The sequence below is a fragment of the Salvelinus sp. IW2-2015 genome, linkage group LG27 (genome assembly GCF_002910315.2).
Source record: "Salvelinus sp. IW2-2015 linkage group LG27, ASM291031v2, whole genome shotgun sequence".
In the NCBI taxonomy this organism is placed as follows: domain Eukaryota; kingdom Metazoa; phylum Chordata; class Actinopteri; order Salmoniformes; family Salmonidae; genus Salvelinus; species Salvelinus sp. IW2-2015.
Genome location: NC_036867.1, coordinates 6,269,812 through 6,290,160, shown reverse-complemented (window position 1 = coordinate 6,290,160; position 20,349 = coordinate 6,269,812). Strand labels below are relative to the sequence as shown.

At 44.9% G+C, this 20,349-nt stretch overlaps 1 protein-coding gene across 10 annotated transcripts in view; it reads left to right on the top strand.

Annotated features, from left to right (window-relative positions):
• The window catches only part of ptprma (protein tyrosine phosphatase receptor type Ma), a 300,425-nt gene that overhangs the window by 52,279 nt on the left and 227,797 nt on the right, over positions 1–20,349 (top strand). For all 10 annotated transcript variants that reach the window (XM_070435628.1, XM_070435624.1, XM_023972507.3 and 7 more), the window contains exon 2: positions 11,658–11,780. In XM_070435628.1, the coding sequence (XP_070291729.1) occupies positions 11,658–11,780 (123 nt within the window). The remainder of the gene's footprint in view (positions 1–11,657; positions 11,781–20,349) is intronic.

Genomic DNA, 20,349 nt, shown 5'->3' with positions numbered 1-20,349 from the left:
CTGACTGACTGGCATCCCTTATTTTTGTCAGCTCACAAATAAGTTACTGGGTGTGTCGCATCTATTGGCAGGAGGTGTAGGGTCGATTCCTTACACAGATGAACGCACAGTTTTGCAGCACAGTGCGAAATGTAAAAGCAGGTTCATGGTCATTGTCTACCTAGTAGACATGCATGCATGCATGATCAGTCTCACAATTAGTTTGTCATAGGAATGTTTAGTGCAACGGGACCTTGGATATATTGTCCCTTGTCCGTGCAAAGCCTGATCACAGCTGCTTGCCGTCACATGGTATATAGCACCTCCGCGACACGCTCCCCCAATTTACAACATGCTTAGAATACGTTTCACTGCATAGCTCAATCACTCACTGTCAGTACGCTTGGCCAGCAGTGCACAGCTGTGTTATGTGACAAAATTAGTTACTCTGTCACAGTGCTACAGTACATACTCGCAATACCACCTCCCTTGTCTCACTGTCTGCAATCATCGTTGTCTCAGTGAGGCTTACTAGTCTAGACTCGTCCTAATTGAGCGCTGTTGTGGTCGTAAAGACAGACGGATGTAGTATAATTATGGCGTGGAAGTGAGTTAGTTTATGACAGAGCTTGGAAGACACGGTGAACGAGGAAGCGGCGTATCTTGTAGTGGTGAATCTCCCCGTCGCTCGGACGTCTCATCCATCATCATTTGGCGGCAGTGAGAGGACGGAGAGTGCCTGCCATCCCTCACGTCTCCTTAGCGGCCCGCTCAGGAGGCCGTTCCATCTGATTTCACATCTCCCTTACCTGGCGCTATTCACGTCTTCCTTCATCCTTCTGCTATCACATGGCCGCTGTGTTGTTTAATAGCTTCGTTGAGACAAAGAGGATGTTGTTACAGAGCAACAGGGACGCCTGGTTTCACCCCCTCTTGAATCTGTTTTAATGACCGCTTCTACGCATGTTGCAGCAAATGGTACAGTCTATATGTCAAACACTTAGCTTCCTCTATTGCTAGTCCTACGTTGATTGGTTCATTGTATTTAAGCCAGTACTCTTTTGGCCCTCCCGGGGTACATGGCCCATCTAGATTTCCACATTTCTGTGTTTTGCCCCATGGCCTTGGAGGAAAGTCGCGACAAGTGATTTAGCCCCTTTGAACCCGGCTAATGAATTATATGGCCACTTTGATCCGAGAGGACCAAGGTAATCACAGGACACTGCTGAAATGATGGTAAGATGGAGCCTGCTAAATTGGTTTTCTCCCTTCCTGTGGATGTATGACGGTGGCTGGGGATGGCCAAAAAAGGCATTGGAAGAGGGTAAAGCCATTGATGGCGTGCTGAGGCTGCTAAAACCAGACTGCTATTTGCAATGTCTCCTATCCACCTGTGGAGAAATGGGATTCTTCTTCTCCCCGTTCCTCGGACTCTGTCCCATCTCTGCTGGGTTGTGTACACCGCTGCTACGTTTCCATTAGTAGGATTGTCCGCATCGGCTGATCAAGTGATATCTCCCAGCTGGGAGGTGGGGTGGGAGGGGGGGAGGTAGTATCGACGGCCTCCTGGTGCGTAAAGTGAATGGTTGGCGATGGGCTGCCAGAGTTTGTGAGAAGCTCGATATGAGCATAATATGATTAATTACTTCTGTTGTTCGGGTCAATGAGCCTGTGTTTAAACAGCAGATCACCTCTCAGCCTAATGCGTTTTAGATTCTCACCCTTATTGATAGAGAAATAATGAAGTCATGAAAAGCCAAACTCTCCCGTCAACGTTTCAACGATTATATGGTCTGAGAGGTAGTCTCCCAAGGTTTACAGAAAATGGCTGGCAGATGATGCGGAAACTTATGGTAGAATAGATTTAGAAATTCCACAACTGCAGTGTAGTGGAACAGCAATGGGCAGTTCCCAGTCTCTACATTTCAAGAGTAAAAACATTGATACAATTTCAGATTTTTTACAAAAAGTCCAGTGAAACTGATTCCGTATGGAACTAAACTCTTAAAAGCTGTTAGCTCTTACTACATTAGAACAGCCACAAAGTGAACCATGTCAGATGGTGTCATTAACTATAAAATGACACCTTTCAAAATAGCCAGTCAGTTGATGACATTGAAAGTGACTGAGAGTGCCATAACTTCAGAAATACACACCTATTACAATGTTCTCTAATGAAACGCATTTAAAGAGTGGTTGATGCAGCTGACAAACTTTCCCCCTCAAACTGTAATGAAGAGAATAGTCTCATCTACTGAGATGGACATGATAGGAAAGGGGGATACCTAGTCAATTGTACAACTGAATGCCTTCAACTGAAATGTGTCTTCCGTATTTAACCCAACCATTCTGAATCAGAGGTGCGGGGGGCTGCCTTAATCGACATCCACGTCTTCGGCGTCCGGGAACAGTGGGTTAACTTCCTTGCTCAAGGGCAGAACGACAGATTTGACCTTGTAGGGTCCTGGATGCAGTGGTGGAAAAAGTACCCAATTGTCATACTTGAGTAAATGTCTTGCTAGGTGACAGGGTAAATGGGTGACAGGGTAAATGTACATTTTCTTTAGGAATGTAGTGAAGTAAATGTAAAAGTTGTAAAATAAAAATAGTTTATTTTATTTTTTGGGGGATCTGGACTTTACTAAGTAGTACTTTTAAAGTATTTTTTACTTAAGTACTTTACATCACTGCCTGTATGGCCAGTGGAATATGAGGTTGACTCGGAGCCATTCCTTTATCCCCCTGGGATCCCGCTCCCTTGTTGTTCTCCCAAATTATTTGGGGATTATCCTAATCTCCCTGACCTGGAGGCGGTCTGTTGTACTTGAGTTGAGGCCCGAAACTGTGAGGGCCTACCAGTCTGGCTGTTTGAGCTCTCTCTGCTGATGAAGGTACTGTAGATTGCAACATGTGACATGCCCCTGTTGTTGATCTGTGATTTCCTCTCTTTGAACATAGCCGCTGCAAATATTTTGGACCTTAGCTCACAGCCTGGCCGTACCGCAGGGCTCATTGCAATTCAGTGCCCCAGGGGCCCGTATACCGTTTGTAAAACACTGATTCCACACACTAGAGCACATAATTGCAAGGTGTTAAGGGAAAACATGTGGTGAGAAGCACAGGGTGTAAAGCTCTTGTCTTGTTTTTGTCTAGTCTTCCCAGAGAGTTATAACTTTGTGTTAGGCTGAGTTGCTGCGGCGACACGCAAGAGACAGTTTATCGCGGTTGCTCAAGAGTCATAAACGCATCGATGCAGAGATTGATGCATCTAATTCCCCCCGACTCTTTATTTTTTTTTATTTCTGGGACCAGGCTGCTATCTGGATCAAGCTGGGGCAATACACGGCCTGACCAGCATCTCTCCTCCCCAATGGAAGATGTTAATCAGGGAAATCTCTCTGCCTCCTTATTGGTTTTCCTCTAGAAGGAGAGATGACATTGGGAGAAAGCGAGAGAAAAGTATTCTGCAACTGATGATGACATGTAAATTGACCGCATTTTAAAAGCCTTTCTAAAGGCCTCCCAAACTAAGCGGCATTCTCTTCAGACAGCCCATTCTGACAGAGCTAAGAAGGGTCCTCGACACCTGGCTAGCTCCCTCAGATAAACAAAAGCAAAAAAAACAAGGCCGCAATGGGCCCATCAGTCCCAAACGGGTTTAGCAGTGGGATTCTCAGGGCTCAGGCTCGTATCGGTGGCACAGCCGGGGAGAGAGAGTGGAGAGATAGCAGGCATCAGGTTTTAAATTACCTGAGATTGCTTTTGTGCCTGGTGTTCTCTGGGGGCTGAGGGGAAGACAAGATGCTCATAAAGCCAGGAACAGGCCACAAGGGACCACCAAGCCCAAATGCACACTCGGGGGTTTCCCTCACCAGAGAGGACGGGGTGTTGGAGGCCATGTAATTGCCCAGCTGGGATGGGGTAGGAGGATGGTATTATTTCTACCATCTCTGTGTGGAATTACCTGTTATATAGGAAGCTGTTACTGGTGGAACAGGCGCTGCTAGGATAGGGAATGGGTACGAACCACATCTGCTCAGGCCTTGCATTGTTGAATTTATCAGGACACAAGCAGGTAGGCTTATGGGTATGACTCCTTATCAAGAACTGCCATTGCATTTTTTGTTGTTGTTTGGGGGTGGACATCACATTTATAGTTTGCTTGTTTAGGCAGTTTTTCTCAATACTGTTGGTGTGTAATAGATTTATCAGGCAACAAAAGTGGCAGTTTTAGTCAGACACAAATGCACAAACTTTCCAGAATTATAAAAAATAACAAAGTGAACCACATATCCTCTGTTTAAGAATATCTACTGTAGTGGTACCGGGTCCAACAATAAAAGCCCTTTTAAGGAAAAACTTTGGAGGAATGGGTTCCATCATGAGGAGGAGGATTATTGATTGTGGCCGGTGGCTCAATGCCATGAAAAGACTGATGGAGTTTTAAAAATGCACAACATATCAGACTATAAAGGCCAATGGAGCGCCTCTCACACAGAAATCTGAAATATTTACCACATAAATCTTGTACCGGCTTTAGTGTAGCTTTGGTCTGTTTGCTTGTTTTATTTTCTTCTTGAAAGGCAGAGAAGATGACCGGGAAGAAGCGTTATCGATCGAGGAGGATGGAGGGAGATTGGGTCCTTTGAGGCCCCGTCAGACCCTTTCATGTACACCCCAACGTCTCGCTAAAGTATTGCTCACTCATTTGCAGAGGGATCAATTCAACTGGCTGTCCACACTGTTTACATTTTACTTTTTGCCAGACTGGCTCTGGAGAGTAGGGTTGGGTGGGATCCAGATGTTCATATAGTCATACCGTCCTTCTCTCATCCCGGGATTTATGGTATTACCGGTTTAGTACACAAGGGGTGCCCCCAAAAAATGCTAAAAAGCCCAGAGTGCTAATATAATTTGCACAAGTAATAGCGAATGGAGGCTGCTAGCTAAATATGCCATCAAGTGCAAATGAAAATAAACAACATGCAAAGACCGACAATCCATCTCATAAAGTTAGACATATATAGGTAGGAGCTAGCGAATGTCATTTTTGGTGAGTTTAGACATTTCCAAGTGAATGTGAACGAGAGACATTGTGCAAATTTAAGATTTTTATTTTACATTTTTATTATTCTTTTTATTTATTTGACTCCCTTTTTCTCCCCAAATTCGATCGAATTACGATCTTGTCTCAAATCTGAAACTCCCCAACTGGCTCGGGAGAGGCGATGGTCGAGTCATGCGTCCCCCGAAACATGACCCGCCAAACCGCGCTTCTTAACCCCTTTGTTATGTCAAGCTTAAATACGTTTAGGAGTGAACATTTGCTTAGCAAGTCACATAATAAGTTGCATGGACTCGATCTGTGTGCAATAATTGTGTTTAACATGATTTTTGAATGACTACCTCTGTACTCAACACCTACAATTATCTGTAAGTGAATTTCAAACACAGATTCAACCGCAAAGACCAGGGAGGTTTTCCAATGCCTCGCTAAGCAGGGCACCTATTGGCAGATTGAAAATAAAAAAAGAAGACATTGAATATCCCGTTGAGTATGGTGAAGTTATTATTTACACTTTTGGATGGTGTAGCAATACAGTCACTACAAAGATACAGGCGTCCTTCCTAACTCAGTTGCCAGAGAGGAAGGAAACCATTTAGGAATTTCATCACGATGCAAATGGTGACTTAAAAACATTTACAGAGTTTAATGGCTGTGATAGGAGAAAGCCGAGGATGTATCAACAACATTGTAGTTTCACCACAATACTAACCTAATTGACAGAGTGAAAAGAAGGAAGCCTGTTCAGATTAAAAATGTCAAAACATGCATCCTGTTTGCAACAAGGCACTAAAGTAAAACTGCAAAACATGTGGCAAAGCAATTAACTTTTTGTCCTGAATACAAAGTTTTATGTTTGGGGCAAAACCAACACATCACGGAGTACCATTCTTCATATTTTCAAGCATAGTGGTGGCTGCATCATGTCATGCTTGTCATCTGCAAGGACTAGGCAGTTTTGTCGGATAAAAATAAACAGAATAGAGCTAAGCAAAATCATAGAGAAACCTGGTTCTGGGAGACACATTCACATTTCAGCAGGACAATAAGCTAAAACACAATGCCAAATATACACGAGGAGCTTACCAAGACATTGAATGTTCCTGAATGGCCTAGTTACAGTTTTGACTTGAATCCCACCTTGTAACGCAACAAAATGTGGAAAAAGTCCAGGTGTGTGAATACTTTCTGAAAACGCTGTGTTCTAAAGATCTATTGTTGTGTTGTCGTCTGTGTCTTGCTACACCAAACAAAATGGGAGGTGATGGAGTGAAGTTGAGTTAAATTGCTATTCGCAGTACAATGCCAAGACCAACAGTCTGGGACTAAACACCTCCCTCTGCAACTGGATCCTGGACTTCCTGACGGGCCGCCCCCAGGTGGTAATGGTGGGCAACAACACATCTGCCACACTGATCCTCAACACAGGGGCCCCTCGGGTGCACGCTTAGTCCCCTCCTGTACTCCCTGTTCACCCACGACTGCGTGGCCAAGCACGACTCCAACACCATCTTTAAGTTTGCTGACGACAACAGTGGAAGGCCTGATCACCAACGAGACAGCCTATTGGGAGGTCAGTGACCTGGCAATGTCGTGTTAGGTCACTGACCTGGCAGTGTGGTGTTAGGTCACCTCTCCCTCAATGTGAGCAAGACAAAGGAGATGATCGTGGACTACAGGAAAAGGATGGCTTAACACACCCCCATTACATCGATGGGGCTGTGGTGGAGCGGGTCGAGAGTTTTTCAAGTTCCTTGATGTCCACATCACCAACAAACTATCATTGTGAAAACACACGAAGACAGTTGTGAAGAGGGCAGACAACTCCTTTTCCTCCTCAGGAGACTTATAAGATTTGGCATGTGTCCCCAGATCCTCAAATAGTTAAACAGCTGCACCATCGAGAACATCCTGACAGGTTGCATTACCGCCTGGTATGGTAACTGCTCGGCATCTGACCGTAAGGCGCTACAAAGGGTAGTGTGTATGGCCCAATACATCATTGGGGCCAAGCTTCCTGCCATCCAGGACCTATTTTCTAGGCAGTGTCAGAGGAAGACCCCAAAAATTGTCCGATTCCAGTCACCCAAGTCATAGACTGTTCTTTCTGCTACCGCACGGCAAGTGCGGAGCACCAAGTCTATGTCCAAAAAGGCTCCTTAACAGCTTCTACCCCCAAGCCATAAGACTTAACAATTAATCAAATGGCCACCTGGACTATTGACCCTTCCCTTTGTTTTTACACTGCTGCTACTTACTGTTTATTATCTATGCATATTCACTTTACCCCTACCTACAAGTACAAATTACCTCAACTAACCTGTACCCCCGCACATTGACTCGGTACCGATAACCCCTGTATTTAGCCTCGTTATTGTTATATAATCTTATTGTTTTTATATATTTTTTCAACTTTAGTTCATTTAGCAAATATTTTCTTGAACTCCATTGTTGGTTAAGGGCTTGTAAGTAAGCATTTCACGGTAAGGTTGTGTTTGGTGCGTGTGACATAATTCATTGGTCGCCTTCAAATAAAAAATGGTATGCCTCTTGGCATCATTTTAATGTCAAGGTGTCAAAGCAAATTGCAGGAACCCAAGAACAATCTACCAGGGATGTCTGGTCTTTGTCCAACCCATTCAAAGCAGGGCCTTGGACACATGCACTACCATCCCTCTTACATTAGAGCAGACCTGAGTTGTTGCCAGAAGAGTGACCAGAGCGCATGGCCATATTGAATTACATTACATGACCAGTATCAATAGCAGACAGCATTGAATAGAAAAGGTTTAAAAACAGTAGTGCAAAATGACCCTTAAAATATCTCATAGATCAATCAGAGACTACCCTGCCACAGGTAGGATATCAAACTTAAGCAGCTGCGAGAACATTGCCTTTCAGTTTGTAGTCTCTCTGTCCGCCTCATATCAGCGGGTCATTATTAAACCGGCGAACTGCCCACACCGCCAAATAGTAAATGTGTGTTTACCTCCCCGTCGTCAAAATATAATCACAGCGTTGTAATCTTAACCCCCGAAACAGCGTGTTCCTGGCAAAAGGCCCTGCGACCTGCCGTCTGCGTCTGCCGATAACGGGAGGAGCGAGATTTTAAAAACTGTTGCTCCTCACCGCTGAGTAATTTTTTAAATAGCACTATCCAGTCTCCCCATGGGGAAGGGAAGAGCAGCTTTTTTCTGAGGGGTGAATAGAATGGGCTAAATATCTTTGTTGCTGAATGTTTCCACCTCTCTCTGCATTCTGTGCGTGTGGATTTAATGGCTCGACGTGGGTCCAAGTAAATTGATTCTACCATCGTGGGGTAAGGACACAGTGGCGGGCCACCAGTGGCGATGAATGAAAGAGCTATCGCCTGCAAGTCACTCTCCCTGCTCGCTGACTCCACTAGCACCACGCTGCTTCCAGTCATTTCAATAGAGAACACAACCTCACATTCACTGGCTATTTATTTTCTCTCCCTTTGATATGGACCTGTGTATGTGTTTTTTTGTGTGTGTGCGCTGCAGATGCAGCAGTGTAAACAGCAGAATAGGCCTAAACATCTCTCTTCCTGACTACCGATCTGTGTTTCGTGTGCCATGGTCCCTGTAATGTATCAGTTGAATGTTCTCAGTGTTGTTTCATATTACCAACATGTAGGTGTGACATGGTACACTAACTGATTAGCATTGCCTGCTTGGTCTTTGACCTACTAGTCTAGTTGCAGTGTGCTACAAGGCACCTAATTGTTGACCGTGTTTTAAATCGAGGCTTATGATCCTGTTGGAAATCCCCCCTATAGTTTCCACTCTTTGATAGTCTCTGATGTTACCCTTTGAATCTCTGCTCTAGGATATGTTGTGTACAGTAGACATGACAATAAGTTTCTCTCAGCACCAAAGACAACAAGCTTATCACTTCATCCTGTCTCTGAAAGCCCAAATGACTAGTTGTTCATGTAGAAACGAAATGGCATCAGAATGCAGAGATAATACACGCTTCTGTCAAAATCAGAGCAAAGCAGCTCAGAAAAATGTATTTTGTCGGTGTTGTTGCTGGCTGGTAGGCGATCAGTTTTCCCCCCGCACAGTACACAACAAGCGCTTAAATTACATGCATCTCAGAGTCATTACATCTAAACCTTGACAAGACGTCAAAGCCCATGGTGTCGCTAAAATATATTTATCCGCCGTCTTTTCAAGGAATTGAATCACACCCGTGCAGCCAAAGAAACACCGCTTAAGGGTAAGCACATGGAAAGGCGGGGATTTACTCACTTCCTCTTTGAATATGGCAATACTGAGCTTTTTGCCTTGCTTTATTTACTCCTTCCACGATATGTGGTTGATATGTTTTTGTGTGTAAATCCTCTGTCAATTTACTGAATGTCACACTGGGTTCTGAACAATATGTGAGCGACGCTCTCAGCCGTACTTTTTTTTTTTTTACTACAAAGGCAGGCCTTTGTTCAATCACCTCAGAACTTGTTTATACACAGAGGACATTGCACATAGCAGCGTATTTATATTCTACCTGACCTGTTATATTCATGTAAGTGGAAGTTGAATCCAATCAAAGCCGGCTTCCCTCCATGGCTACTGCCAGGTATACAGATATCAGTTAGAAGCAGTTGTGACAGGAAAATCTGAAAGTCTGTTCTCAGGACGGTTGTCAAGTTGTGGTAGAAGCTGAAGTGGTGGTGTTCCTCTGTCTGTGGTTGTCATAATGTCAGGTTTGCCTGTTACTATTAGGCGTTTGTGGGTGTGTGGTGAGCTTTTTGACAGCCTCATAGTGGTAGTTCCGATGGTAGCATGACCTGTAGTGGCTGTGATGACATTGGAAAGCCTATGCTACTGTACAACACTAGATAATCAAGAGTATGTGGACACCTGCTCGTCGAACATCTCATTCCAAAATCTTGGCCATTTAATATGGAGTTGGTCCCCCTTTGCTGCTATAACAGCCTCCACTTTTCTTGGAAGGCTTTCCTGCTAGATACTTTTTAAATTTTATTACCCCTTTTTCTCCTCAATTTCATGATATTCAAATTGATAGTTAGTCTTGTCCCATCGCTGCAACGAGGCGAAGGTCGAGAGCCGTGCGTCCTCCGAAACGCGACACTGCCAAGACGGACTGCTTCTTGACACAATGCTCGCTTAATCCGGAAGCCAGCCACAACAATGTGTGGGAGGAAACGCCGTACACCTGGCGACCGTGTCAGCGTGCATTGCACCCGGCCCACCACAGGAGTTACTAGTGCGCGATGGGACAAGGACATCCCTGCTGGCCAAACCCCCCTTTAACCTGGAAGACGCTGGGCCAATTGTGCGGCAATTGCGCGGCCGGCTGCGACAGAGCCTGGACACTAACCCAGAATCTCTAGTGGCACAGCTAACACTGCGATAGACCACTGCGCCACTCGGGAGGCCTAGATGTTGGAACATTGCTGCGGGGACTTTCTTCCATTCAGCTACAAGAGCATTAGTGAGGTCGGGCACTGATGTTGGGCGATTAGGTCTGGCTCAGTTGGCATTCCAATTCATCCCAAAGTTGTTTGATGGGGTTGAGGTCAGGGCTCTATGCAGACCAGTCAAGTTCTTCCACACAGGGTTCTGTATGGAACTCGCTTTTTGCACAGGGGCATTGTCATGCTGAAAAACGAAAGGTCCTTGCCCAAACTGTTGCCACAAAGTTGGAAGCACAGAATCGTCTAGAATGTCATTGTATGCTGTAGCGTTAAAATTTCCCTTCACTGGAACTAAGGGGCCTAGGCTGAACCATGAAAAACAGCCCCAGACCATTATTCCTCCTCCACCAAACTTGGCACTATGCTTTCGGGCAGGTAGCGTTCTCTTGGCATCTGCCAATCCCAGATTAGTCCATCAGACTGCCAGATGGTGAAGCATGATTCATCACTCTAGAGAACGCGTTTCCACTGCTCCAGAGTTCTATGGCAGGGAGCTTTACACCACTACAGCCGACGCTTGGCATTGCGCGTGGTGATCTTAGGCTTGTGTGTGGCAGCTCGACCATGAAAGCCCATTTCATGAAGCTCCCGATTTTAACAGTTATTGTGCTGACGTTGTTTCCAAAGGCAGTTTGGAACTCTGTAGTGAGTGTTGCAACCGAGGACTATTTTTACACACTCCGCACTCGGCAGTCCAATTCTGTGTGCTTCTGTGGCCTACCACTTCACGGCTGAGCCGTTGTTGCTCCTAGACGTTTCCACTTCACAATAACAGCACTTACATTTGACCGGGGAAGCTAGGCAGAAATTTGATGAACTGACTTGTTGGAAAGGTGGCATCCTATGACGGTGCCACGTTGAAAGTCACTGAGCTCTTCAGTAAGACCATTCTAAAGCCAATGTCTGAAATAGTCGAATCTGCTAATTTGAAGGGGTGTCCACATACGTTTAGATGTATAGTGTATGTATTACTGCAGACAAAGCTACAGGAGTTGTATTCTATAATTTGCTTCCTTGTATTTTGAATTTGAATTTTTTTCTATTTCTCTCCCTCTGTCCCACTCTTACATGAACTACACAGTATGCCTTATTGAATGAGTTGTGTTACTCCAGCACTGGTTCTAAATCCTATTTTGTTGTATTCCTCAGGTGACTGTAACTTTGAGGGGCCCTACACGGCATGCGGCTACAGCCAGGGTAAGGACGATGACTTTGAATGGGAGCAGGCTAACACCATGGAGAGGCCGTCGCCCAACCCCTGGATGCCCACGGGTCAGTCTTCATCCTCTTCCTCTTTCTCACCCCTCCCCCTCCCCACCCAAACAGAAAGCCCCTGAAAAACAGAGAACCCATTCAACCCAATGACCCACTCACTCAGCACTAAGCATTTGCTCTTATTGTATTATCAAGGGAACGTCTCCCAAAGAGAAAATCCCCCAACTGGGTATGACTGTGATCTCTTCTACAGATAAGGTGGTTCCTTTTGAATGTTTACTCTCTTAAAGGAAACGTGGCAGATTTACACTCTGCTCAGCATTGGGCTGTATTCAACGTCATTACTCTCCCTTTGTTGGGCCCGCAACTCGTCACCTCACTTCGATGGGGCAGCAATAGTCGCAGTGAAATGTTGTGCCAACGTTGAGAAATAGCTTAGTGATGGCACCCGCTTTGACCTTTCTAATGAGGTCTACAAGACAGTGGCTCTTCTGTGTGAGCAGAGGTTTCTGTGGATAGAATGAGCACAGGATGAAACGGTCTATAGTCTCCGACGGCACAGCCAGTGTGGATTCATCTATGGTATTCATGGAGGAATGATGTGTTTACAATGCCTCTGCAGGCCGGTTAGTGCTGGTTATTGATTAACATCTAGCCCAATAGTTGCCAGAGGAAGATTTAGCTACACTAGAGATTAATGATGTCCAGGGTAATTATTATCTATCTTTTTTCATATACAGGGTTAACAAACGGCTTCCTTTTTAATCTGATGAATTTCATGAACACAGTTTTTGTTGTGCAGTTTGTCCGTATGTAGCTGTGGCTTGAAACGCCAACAATTTAATGTTTGATTTTGTAGGGCTATTGTCAGAGCCTATTTCATAGATAAAATAGAATTAAAAGGCTCTTTCATATATCATGTTTTAGTTGCCATTTCTGATTTTAAAAAATAAAAAACAAGAACCCCTTGTCAGATGCTCTTCAATTATTTCACATAAATTGAATCTCCTCCACAATGACATTGAAATACATTTAAGAAATGTTCAATGCCTCTTTCATTTGCTGTACAATGAGCTCCCCCGGCACAGCATTGATCGCTTCCTCAATTTCAAACGGAAGAGTAATTGCCACAAAGGGAATCGACTAGCACCCTTTGATAATTGACTGAGGATGAAGAGGAGGCCACTCAGTCACTCGATAACAAAGGTGACGCCTTTGGACAAATGGACCTGTTTTCCCTCTTAAATCTGATAAATCAGAGGCCCAATTCGCACGAAAGCCACATCTCTTCGCTCTCACTTTCTCTGCTCTCATCCAGCTTGCCAACTGACAGCCAGGCTAGAATTAATTACCTGGACATTTGCTAATTTCATCTCTTTCCCACCTACTCCACGTCCATCGTCCAATGCCCTCTCTGTCTGAGAAATGACCTGACATAGCCAGGGAAGACGGGGAGGTGTTTACTTTGCCATTGGAAGGGTGATTTATGTGGCTACAATGGGGAGGCGGCGTAAGTTTAAAGCGTGGCTCGGCAGAGGGCTGTGACAGTCAGGCCCTGACTCCAGGACCTTTTTAATTGACACCCGCTATGGCGACGGAACTCTGGTTGTGGCGGTCCAGAGGCCACTGCATTAGCATCATATTGTTTTCTCTAAGGAGCATCCCTATTGAGATGCGAAGCTGCTTCTCTCCGATTGCAGCTGCCCCCCCCCCCCCCCTGTTATTGCCTACCCTCAATATCCTTTGCCGTGATTTACACACCGGAGTATGTAGGTGCTGCGGAGAGCAATAAATCAAGCTTCTACCTTTAAAAAAAAAAATGTACTCACCCCTCACGCTGCATTGTTGTCAGCGGCCAGTTAGGGCGATGTCATGCGAACGTGTGAATGGTTTTTGGTATAGTAAATGCTCAAAGCTAATTTGAGCGCAACTGACAACTGTTGAGATTTATATATCTCTCTCTATGTATAACAGGTTATGTCAGTTGGGCCTGTGCCAGTCAGTATTACATATCCGTGTATGATTAAGGAGTGGCCTGTCGTAATAGTAGGACTATATATTCCCTCTCTCGTCTTACAGCTAAGTTCTATATCCAAATGTTTCCACCAGGCCACATTACGTTATGTCTTGCTCATAGAAGTAATTCTATTTCTATCATGTCTGCCTTCCATCCAGGAGAGGACAGGGGGGTGGCTGTGTTCTCTGCTCTGGGAGATAGAGTGCTAATTAAGAGCCATAAGAAGTCTTATGACCCCTGTTTGAGGAAGTGGGCCAAGCACGGCGAGGTCTGGGGAAAGGCACTTGAGGGCAAGAAGGACACAATGGCCACTGGCCTGACATGAAATCTAGGTCTGAATGACCTCTGACCCTGATGGCCCATAGCCAACTGCTGAGATGTAGGGGGAGGGTTGTAAGTGGGTGTAGCTACACCCTAGGGTGTCTTATAACATGTCAGAGGGACACACTGACTGGACACAATAGAACAGAGGTTATACATGCCATGTTAGTATCTCAATCATCCTGACCTATGGCTCTGAGGCGTTTGAAGAGTGGCCAAAGAGCTCAAACCCATCAACACAGCACGGCTCCTTGGATGAGGCTGGCCGTCAGAGTCAGTCTCAGAACTCACTGACTGGACCTCACGGTCTCCCAGTCTGTTGGCTGTATCTGGTTACCAGACTTGCTGTCTTTGAGGCTTGAAATTATTCCCCACCTACTGCCATAACAGGTGTAAACCCACTTTGTTGCTTTTAGGGTTTATCTATCCTGCTGCATCTCTCTGAGATCCAACCAGCGCTAATGGCGTGGTAAATCCAAATGCTTGACTTCGGACTTCCTCCGTTACCAAAAGGATGGAGATGGAATTGACTCGGAGCTCTTCAATACAAGGTTGTAATGTGGTCAAGTAGCCTCGGAGAGTGTCCGACTTTGTCTCCCGTGTAGATAACGCAATTCTGAACCCATTACGTCTCTGTTGGCAATTCATCTTGGGCAAAACGTTACTGTTTGTTTCAGATGGAGAACAGAAGTGGCGAGATACCGTTAAGTTTTCTCCTCATTTAACCTTCTGATGGTCACGTTGTAAACATGTCTGTAAAATCAAATCAAAGGTTCCTTGGTGTCCACAAAGAGAACCAGCCCTAGTAAAACATTTTTTTATTTAAGACCAAAGGGGAGGAAAGTGGCTTCACTAATGGACAAACCACCTCTGCATTTGCCGGCGTGCCTTTTTAGATGACGTGTAAAAGATGGACCCATATTCAGGTACAGCCCCCCATATCTAGGGAAACATAAGCTGGTGAATAATAGGGTCTCTGTCTGGGTGAGAGGCAAACCGTGAGTGGGCAAAACACAGACGTTCACACATCCCTTCCGTAACAGTCCCATCATGCATTACACCGACAAGTATCGCTTTGCAGCGTGACAGAGGGAACTCATTCTGAAATGGCATTATTGCACGCCACTACTCTCCTCATCCATCAACAGTCGAACGCAGAGCGATCTCACTGTCAACAAACAGACTCCCGGTGTATCCAAACCCCCAGTAAAGTTGTCTGTACTGTGGAAACGTTAATAACCTGTGAGAGTGCAGTAGGGCTAAGTCAGATGACCGTGCTGTTCTGCTCTAATGAAAGAATCCTATCGTACTGCTGTGACTAGCGTGTTATTCCAGCTTTGTGTAATGCGAGCGCCACCGTGGAAAGAAGGTTAAAAGTGAATGACCCATGTAACTGCTGACCTAGCTGGCCTATCAGATCTGGGTTTACTGTACTGAGCTACTTCTTCCTTCAGTGTGTGGGAGCGGGGAGCATGTGATGTTGATGTGATGTTTTTTTCTTTCTTTCGCTCTACTCTTGCTCTCTCCCTCCCCCCTTTCGAAACCCAGATAACGTTCATAGTTTGCACAAATGAGGTAATTGCCTCAGTGCTGTGTGCAATTTGCACTCTCTCTTTCCTCGCACGGCTCAAGTACTGTTAACTTTTTGGTTCTGAGATGAATGTCAATAATATTGTGTTTTAAAATAGTAAAAGTGTCATACTACTTTTTTAGCGGTTGACCTAGGGTACATGACTAGATTTACACGCTCCAGTGGAGCATTTTAACTGGTAAATTTCATAATGTAATTTTGTCATCATACACAGCTGGTCTATTCACAGACGGTGTCAGTGGGTCCTTGTACAGTAACTCTGAAAGAGTCATGGTAATGCTCCCTACAATATATACTGAACAACAATATAAACGCAACATGTAAAGTGAAAGATGACAGAATTTGTCTGTACGCACAAACAGCTTCTTTCTCAAAAATGTTGTGCACACATTTGTTTACATCCCTGTGAGTGAGAATTTATCCTTTGCCAAGATAATCTGTCCACCTGACAGGTGTTGCAGGTAAAGAAGCTGATTAAACTACATGATCATAACACAGGTGCAGCTCAAGCCACAGATGTCTAAAGTTTTGAGGGATTGTGCAGTTGGCATGCGGAAATGCAGGAATGTCCACCAGAGCTGTTGCCTGAGAATTTGATGTTCATTTCTCTACCATAAGCCGCCTGACTTTAAAAAAAAGAAAGAATTTGGCAGTACGTCCAACTGGTCTCACAACCGCAGACCACGTGTAACCACGCCAGACTGGGACCTCCACACCCGGCTTCTTCACCTGTGGGATCTTCTGAGACCAGCCACCCGGACAGTTGCTGAAATTGGGGGTTTGCACAAACGGTCAAAAGAACGTCTCAGGAAAGCTCATCTGCGTGCTTGTCATCCTCACCAGGGTCTTGACCTGACTGCAGTTCGCCATTGTAATTGACTTCAGTGGGCAAATGCTCACATTCGATGGCCACTGGCATGCTGGCGAAGTGTGCCCTTCACGGATGAGTCCTGTTTTCAACTGTACCGGGTAGATGGCAGACAGCGTGTATGGTGTTGTGTGGGCGAGCGTTTGCTGATGTCAACATTGCGAACAGAGTGACCCATTGTGGCGGTGGGGTTAGGGTATGCGCAGGCATAAGCTACGTACAACAAATACAATTGCATTTTATCGATGGCAATTTGAATGCACAGAGTTACCGTAATGAGATCCTGAGGCCCACTGCCGTGCTATTCATCCGCCAACATCCCCTCATGTTTCAGCATGATAATGCAAGACCCCATGTCGCAATTATCTGTACACAATTCCTGGAAGCTGAAAATGTCCCAGTTCTTTCATGGCCTGCATACTCACCAGACATGTCACCCATTGAGCATGTTTGGGATGCTCTGAATCAACGTGTACAACCGCGTGTTCCAGTTCCTGCCAACATCCAGCAACTTTGCACAGCCATTGAAGAGGAGTGGGACAACATTCCACAGGCCACAATCAACAGCCTGATACACTATGCGAAGGAGATGTGTCGTGCTGCATGAGGCAAATGGTAGTCACACCTGATACTGGGTGTTTCACAAACTGGATACTACCGTGCTCCGAGCACGCAAAATGGAGCACGGCAGGGTCGGCGTATGAGTCCGACTCAAAGTATGCGAAATGGCGCAGGGAAGGCACTTGAATGCGTACTCCGTTTGTGTGCTTAATTTATTTTGAAGCACTTATCGATGCAAGCTTCAACGGAAAGTATTCAAAGGAACATGATGCAACCACGTAAAAAATGACTCACATTTTCTTAAAGTCAAAGACTGAAGCGAGAGAAAATATACTCCGACTTCAGAATTAAATGTTGCCTATTCACATCATCACATATGTTGCCTGACTACAATATTTTAGTTTGATACCTTAATTAACACCGCATGTATTTATTAACTGGTTAGCTGAACTTGGCCAGAAAGAATTGTTAGTTAGCTACCCACAAATAATTGACATCTACCTTGGATAACATTGATTTTAGGTCATTGTTGCCTATTATACTATCTGGTTAGCTACATTATTACGATTAACATAAACGTTTGCTTTGTGTATATCTTGTTTCATCTATTGCAATTGTCCTGGCTAGAAGAAGGAAGGTTCAGTGAATGGGTAAGTAGATAGTAAGTCAATAGGCTTAACTGGCTGGCTAGCTAGCTAACCATGAATAATTGTCATCACATATATCTAGCTGATAATTATGAAGTAAAATGTTTGCTTTGTGTATGTCTTGTTTAGTCCCTATTGTTGCCATTGTCCTGGCTGGAAGAAGGTTCAGTGAATGGGAGATGCAGCGTGAGGTAATACAGTAGGGGGAGTGTGAGTGCTTCTCAAATATGTTTTATGCGTTCTCCACACTCTTGTACTCACAAGAACGTACTCAAGAGAACGTCCTCGGAGAATGCACTTGGAGCATGGTAGTATGTATTATTGAGAAACACCCAATGCCTGGTTCTGATCCACTCCCCTATTCTGGTTCTGATCCACTCCCCTACCTTTGTTTTAAAGGTATCTGTGACCAACAGGTGCATATCTGTATTCCCAGTCTTTTACCTAGTCTGCTTTTACCTTTACTGCTTTTACCTCGGCCGTCTGGTATGTAGGCCTATTTGAACCGTTGTTATTGCAGCCAGCTCCAACAGGACTTTATAATATATAAATCAAATCCAGATGTATATTGACCTGGGCAAGGTTTCGATTGATAAATGTTTTAATGTTTCTCATTCTAGACCCAATCCTGCCTCTCTGCTCTCCATGTTCATGACCTGATATGAACTGTCCAGGTCAGCAAATATCTAATCTGAGTCTGTCGAGACTCGCTCTGTGATTGGTTGGCAGTGACAGAGCTAAGAAGCTATTGTTTGTTTTTGTTTTTTTCCCCTCGCTACACAACTCCCCAATTCTGCTACTACGACAATTTAATTGCAGGGAGCATGTTTCCCCGGCTAAGCCCATGAAAAACAATAATCTGTGTTTAATACCTTTTTCCTGCGCTGCGACAGAGAAAAGAACCACTCCTTTCAGCAGAAAAGAGGCCTGGGCTTTGGCAGGGTATTACTGGCTCTGACTGTGGGCGGACTGTCAATAAACACACTACCTCAAATTAAATGTGGAAAATAATATTTGCCATTTCTTTCCAGGCTTTTTGTGTTATTATTTTTCGGTTGATGCTCTTAGGCTTATAGTCACATCAGAAACTAGTACTGTACTTTTCTGATGTGGCTTGAGTATTTTCACTTAGTGCTAAAACAGACACAGTCTCTTAATAATGATTTTCCACGGTAATCTCGGTTAACTCTATTTTAATACCACACATGGCCTTACATGGATTTAGTTTAACATATTCAGATTAGTCCTTTTCCTCTCACCACTGTAATGGTTCGACCTTCAATGTTAACCCATATAAATAGCATTCGCTGCACTCAACTGTGCATCACACTGGCATCAATACATGTAAAGAGGGACAGAGAATAAATATGAAAATGTGTTTACTGCTGAATACACAATGATCTGCTTTGGGTTCCACCATCCGAGGCCTGCGGGATACGACCCTTATCAGTCACACTCGCTGCAGAAATGGGAGCTGCCAAGGCGACCACGACAGAGTATCCTGGCTCGCACCACAGATTGATTGGCTCCAACCAGAACTGTCCCTTAATTACAGTAGAGGGTGAAAGGCGACAGTGAGACAGACCGTTTTAAATGCACACTGCCTGGCCAGTAGACATGATTTATGAATCGTTATTATTCGAGGGGGCGACCAGAGTCTGCGTAGTGCTCCTGTTATTAATATTTTAAATATGGCTTGTTTGTTATCAGGGCAGACACAGCTGCTCCCAGTTCATCTATGCACAGAGACCTGCTTTCATGTGACCGACAATTCAAGTTGTTACGCGTCAAAGCGACCTCACAACCACATTCCTTCCATGCAGTATTGTAAGCGTATATCAGACACAGCAGTACACCTTCAAAAGCGGTGACTGAAATAATATGGCTGCCTACCTCTGAGAATGGCTGGTTCTGTTGCTTGCGCAATCTCTCCTCTGTACTGTATATGCAAGGCCCAGACTCAGTAAGACAGTCTGAAGCGTCCGCCGCCTCTTTGCTCTGAAACTGAAACTAGAGCCCATGTTTGTATCCACCACCCTGGATGTTAGGATTTTAATCAAAGGGTGGCTAATAAACAAAGTCCGTCTTTGGAAGGAAACGCTGGACTCCAGCCTCCTTCATGTCAGTGATGACCGCCAATGTTTTGGAGCTGCAATCTGTCTGTGGGATCATTCATTGGACAGCTACTCACCAGTGTAAATGCAACATATTGCGCCAAGCCTTTTGCTACAGGGCTGAAATTAAACCAGTGCATTACTGTATTTAAAGGCCTTGGATATCCAGTCATGGTACTGTACACGTCACTCCTGCTTTTCAGGTTTGTCTGAAGTTTGTTCAGACGGTTGAACAATCCACAACTGTGGGCTACAGCATGACTTCACTACCTGCTTCTGTGTGTCACGGTTAGCCTGACCTCTGAACTCTATCACACTGATCTGTCTGACTGTTCTAAAAGGCTTGTTACCAGTTACTGCCCTCTCTGCCAGCCCAAATGAATTCACAGCAGTCTCGCTAACCCCCTGACGCACCGGGAACGGCGGCTAATTGCTCAGACAATGTTTGCAGAGACGACGGGTATCGTGTCCCTTGGCAAGGTTTCAGTGCATTATGCAGAGCAGTGG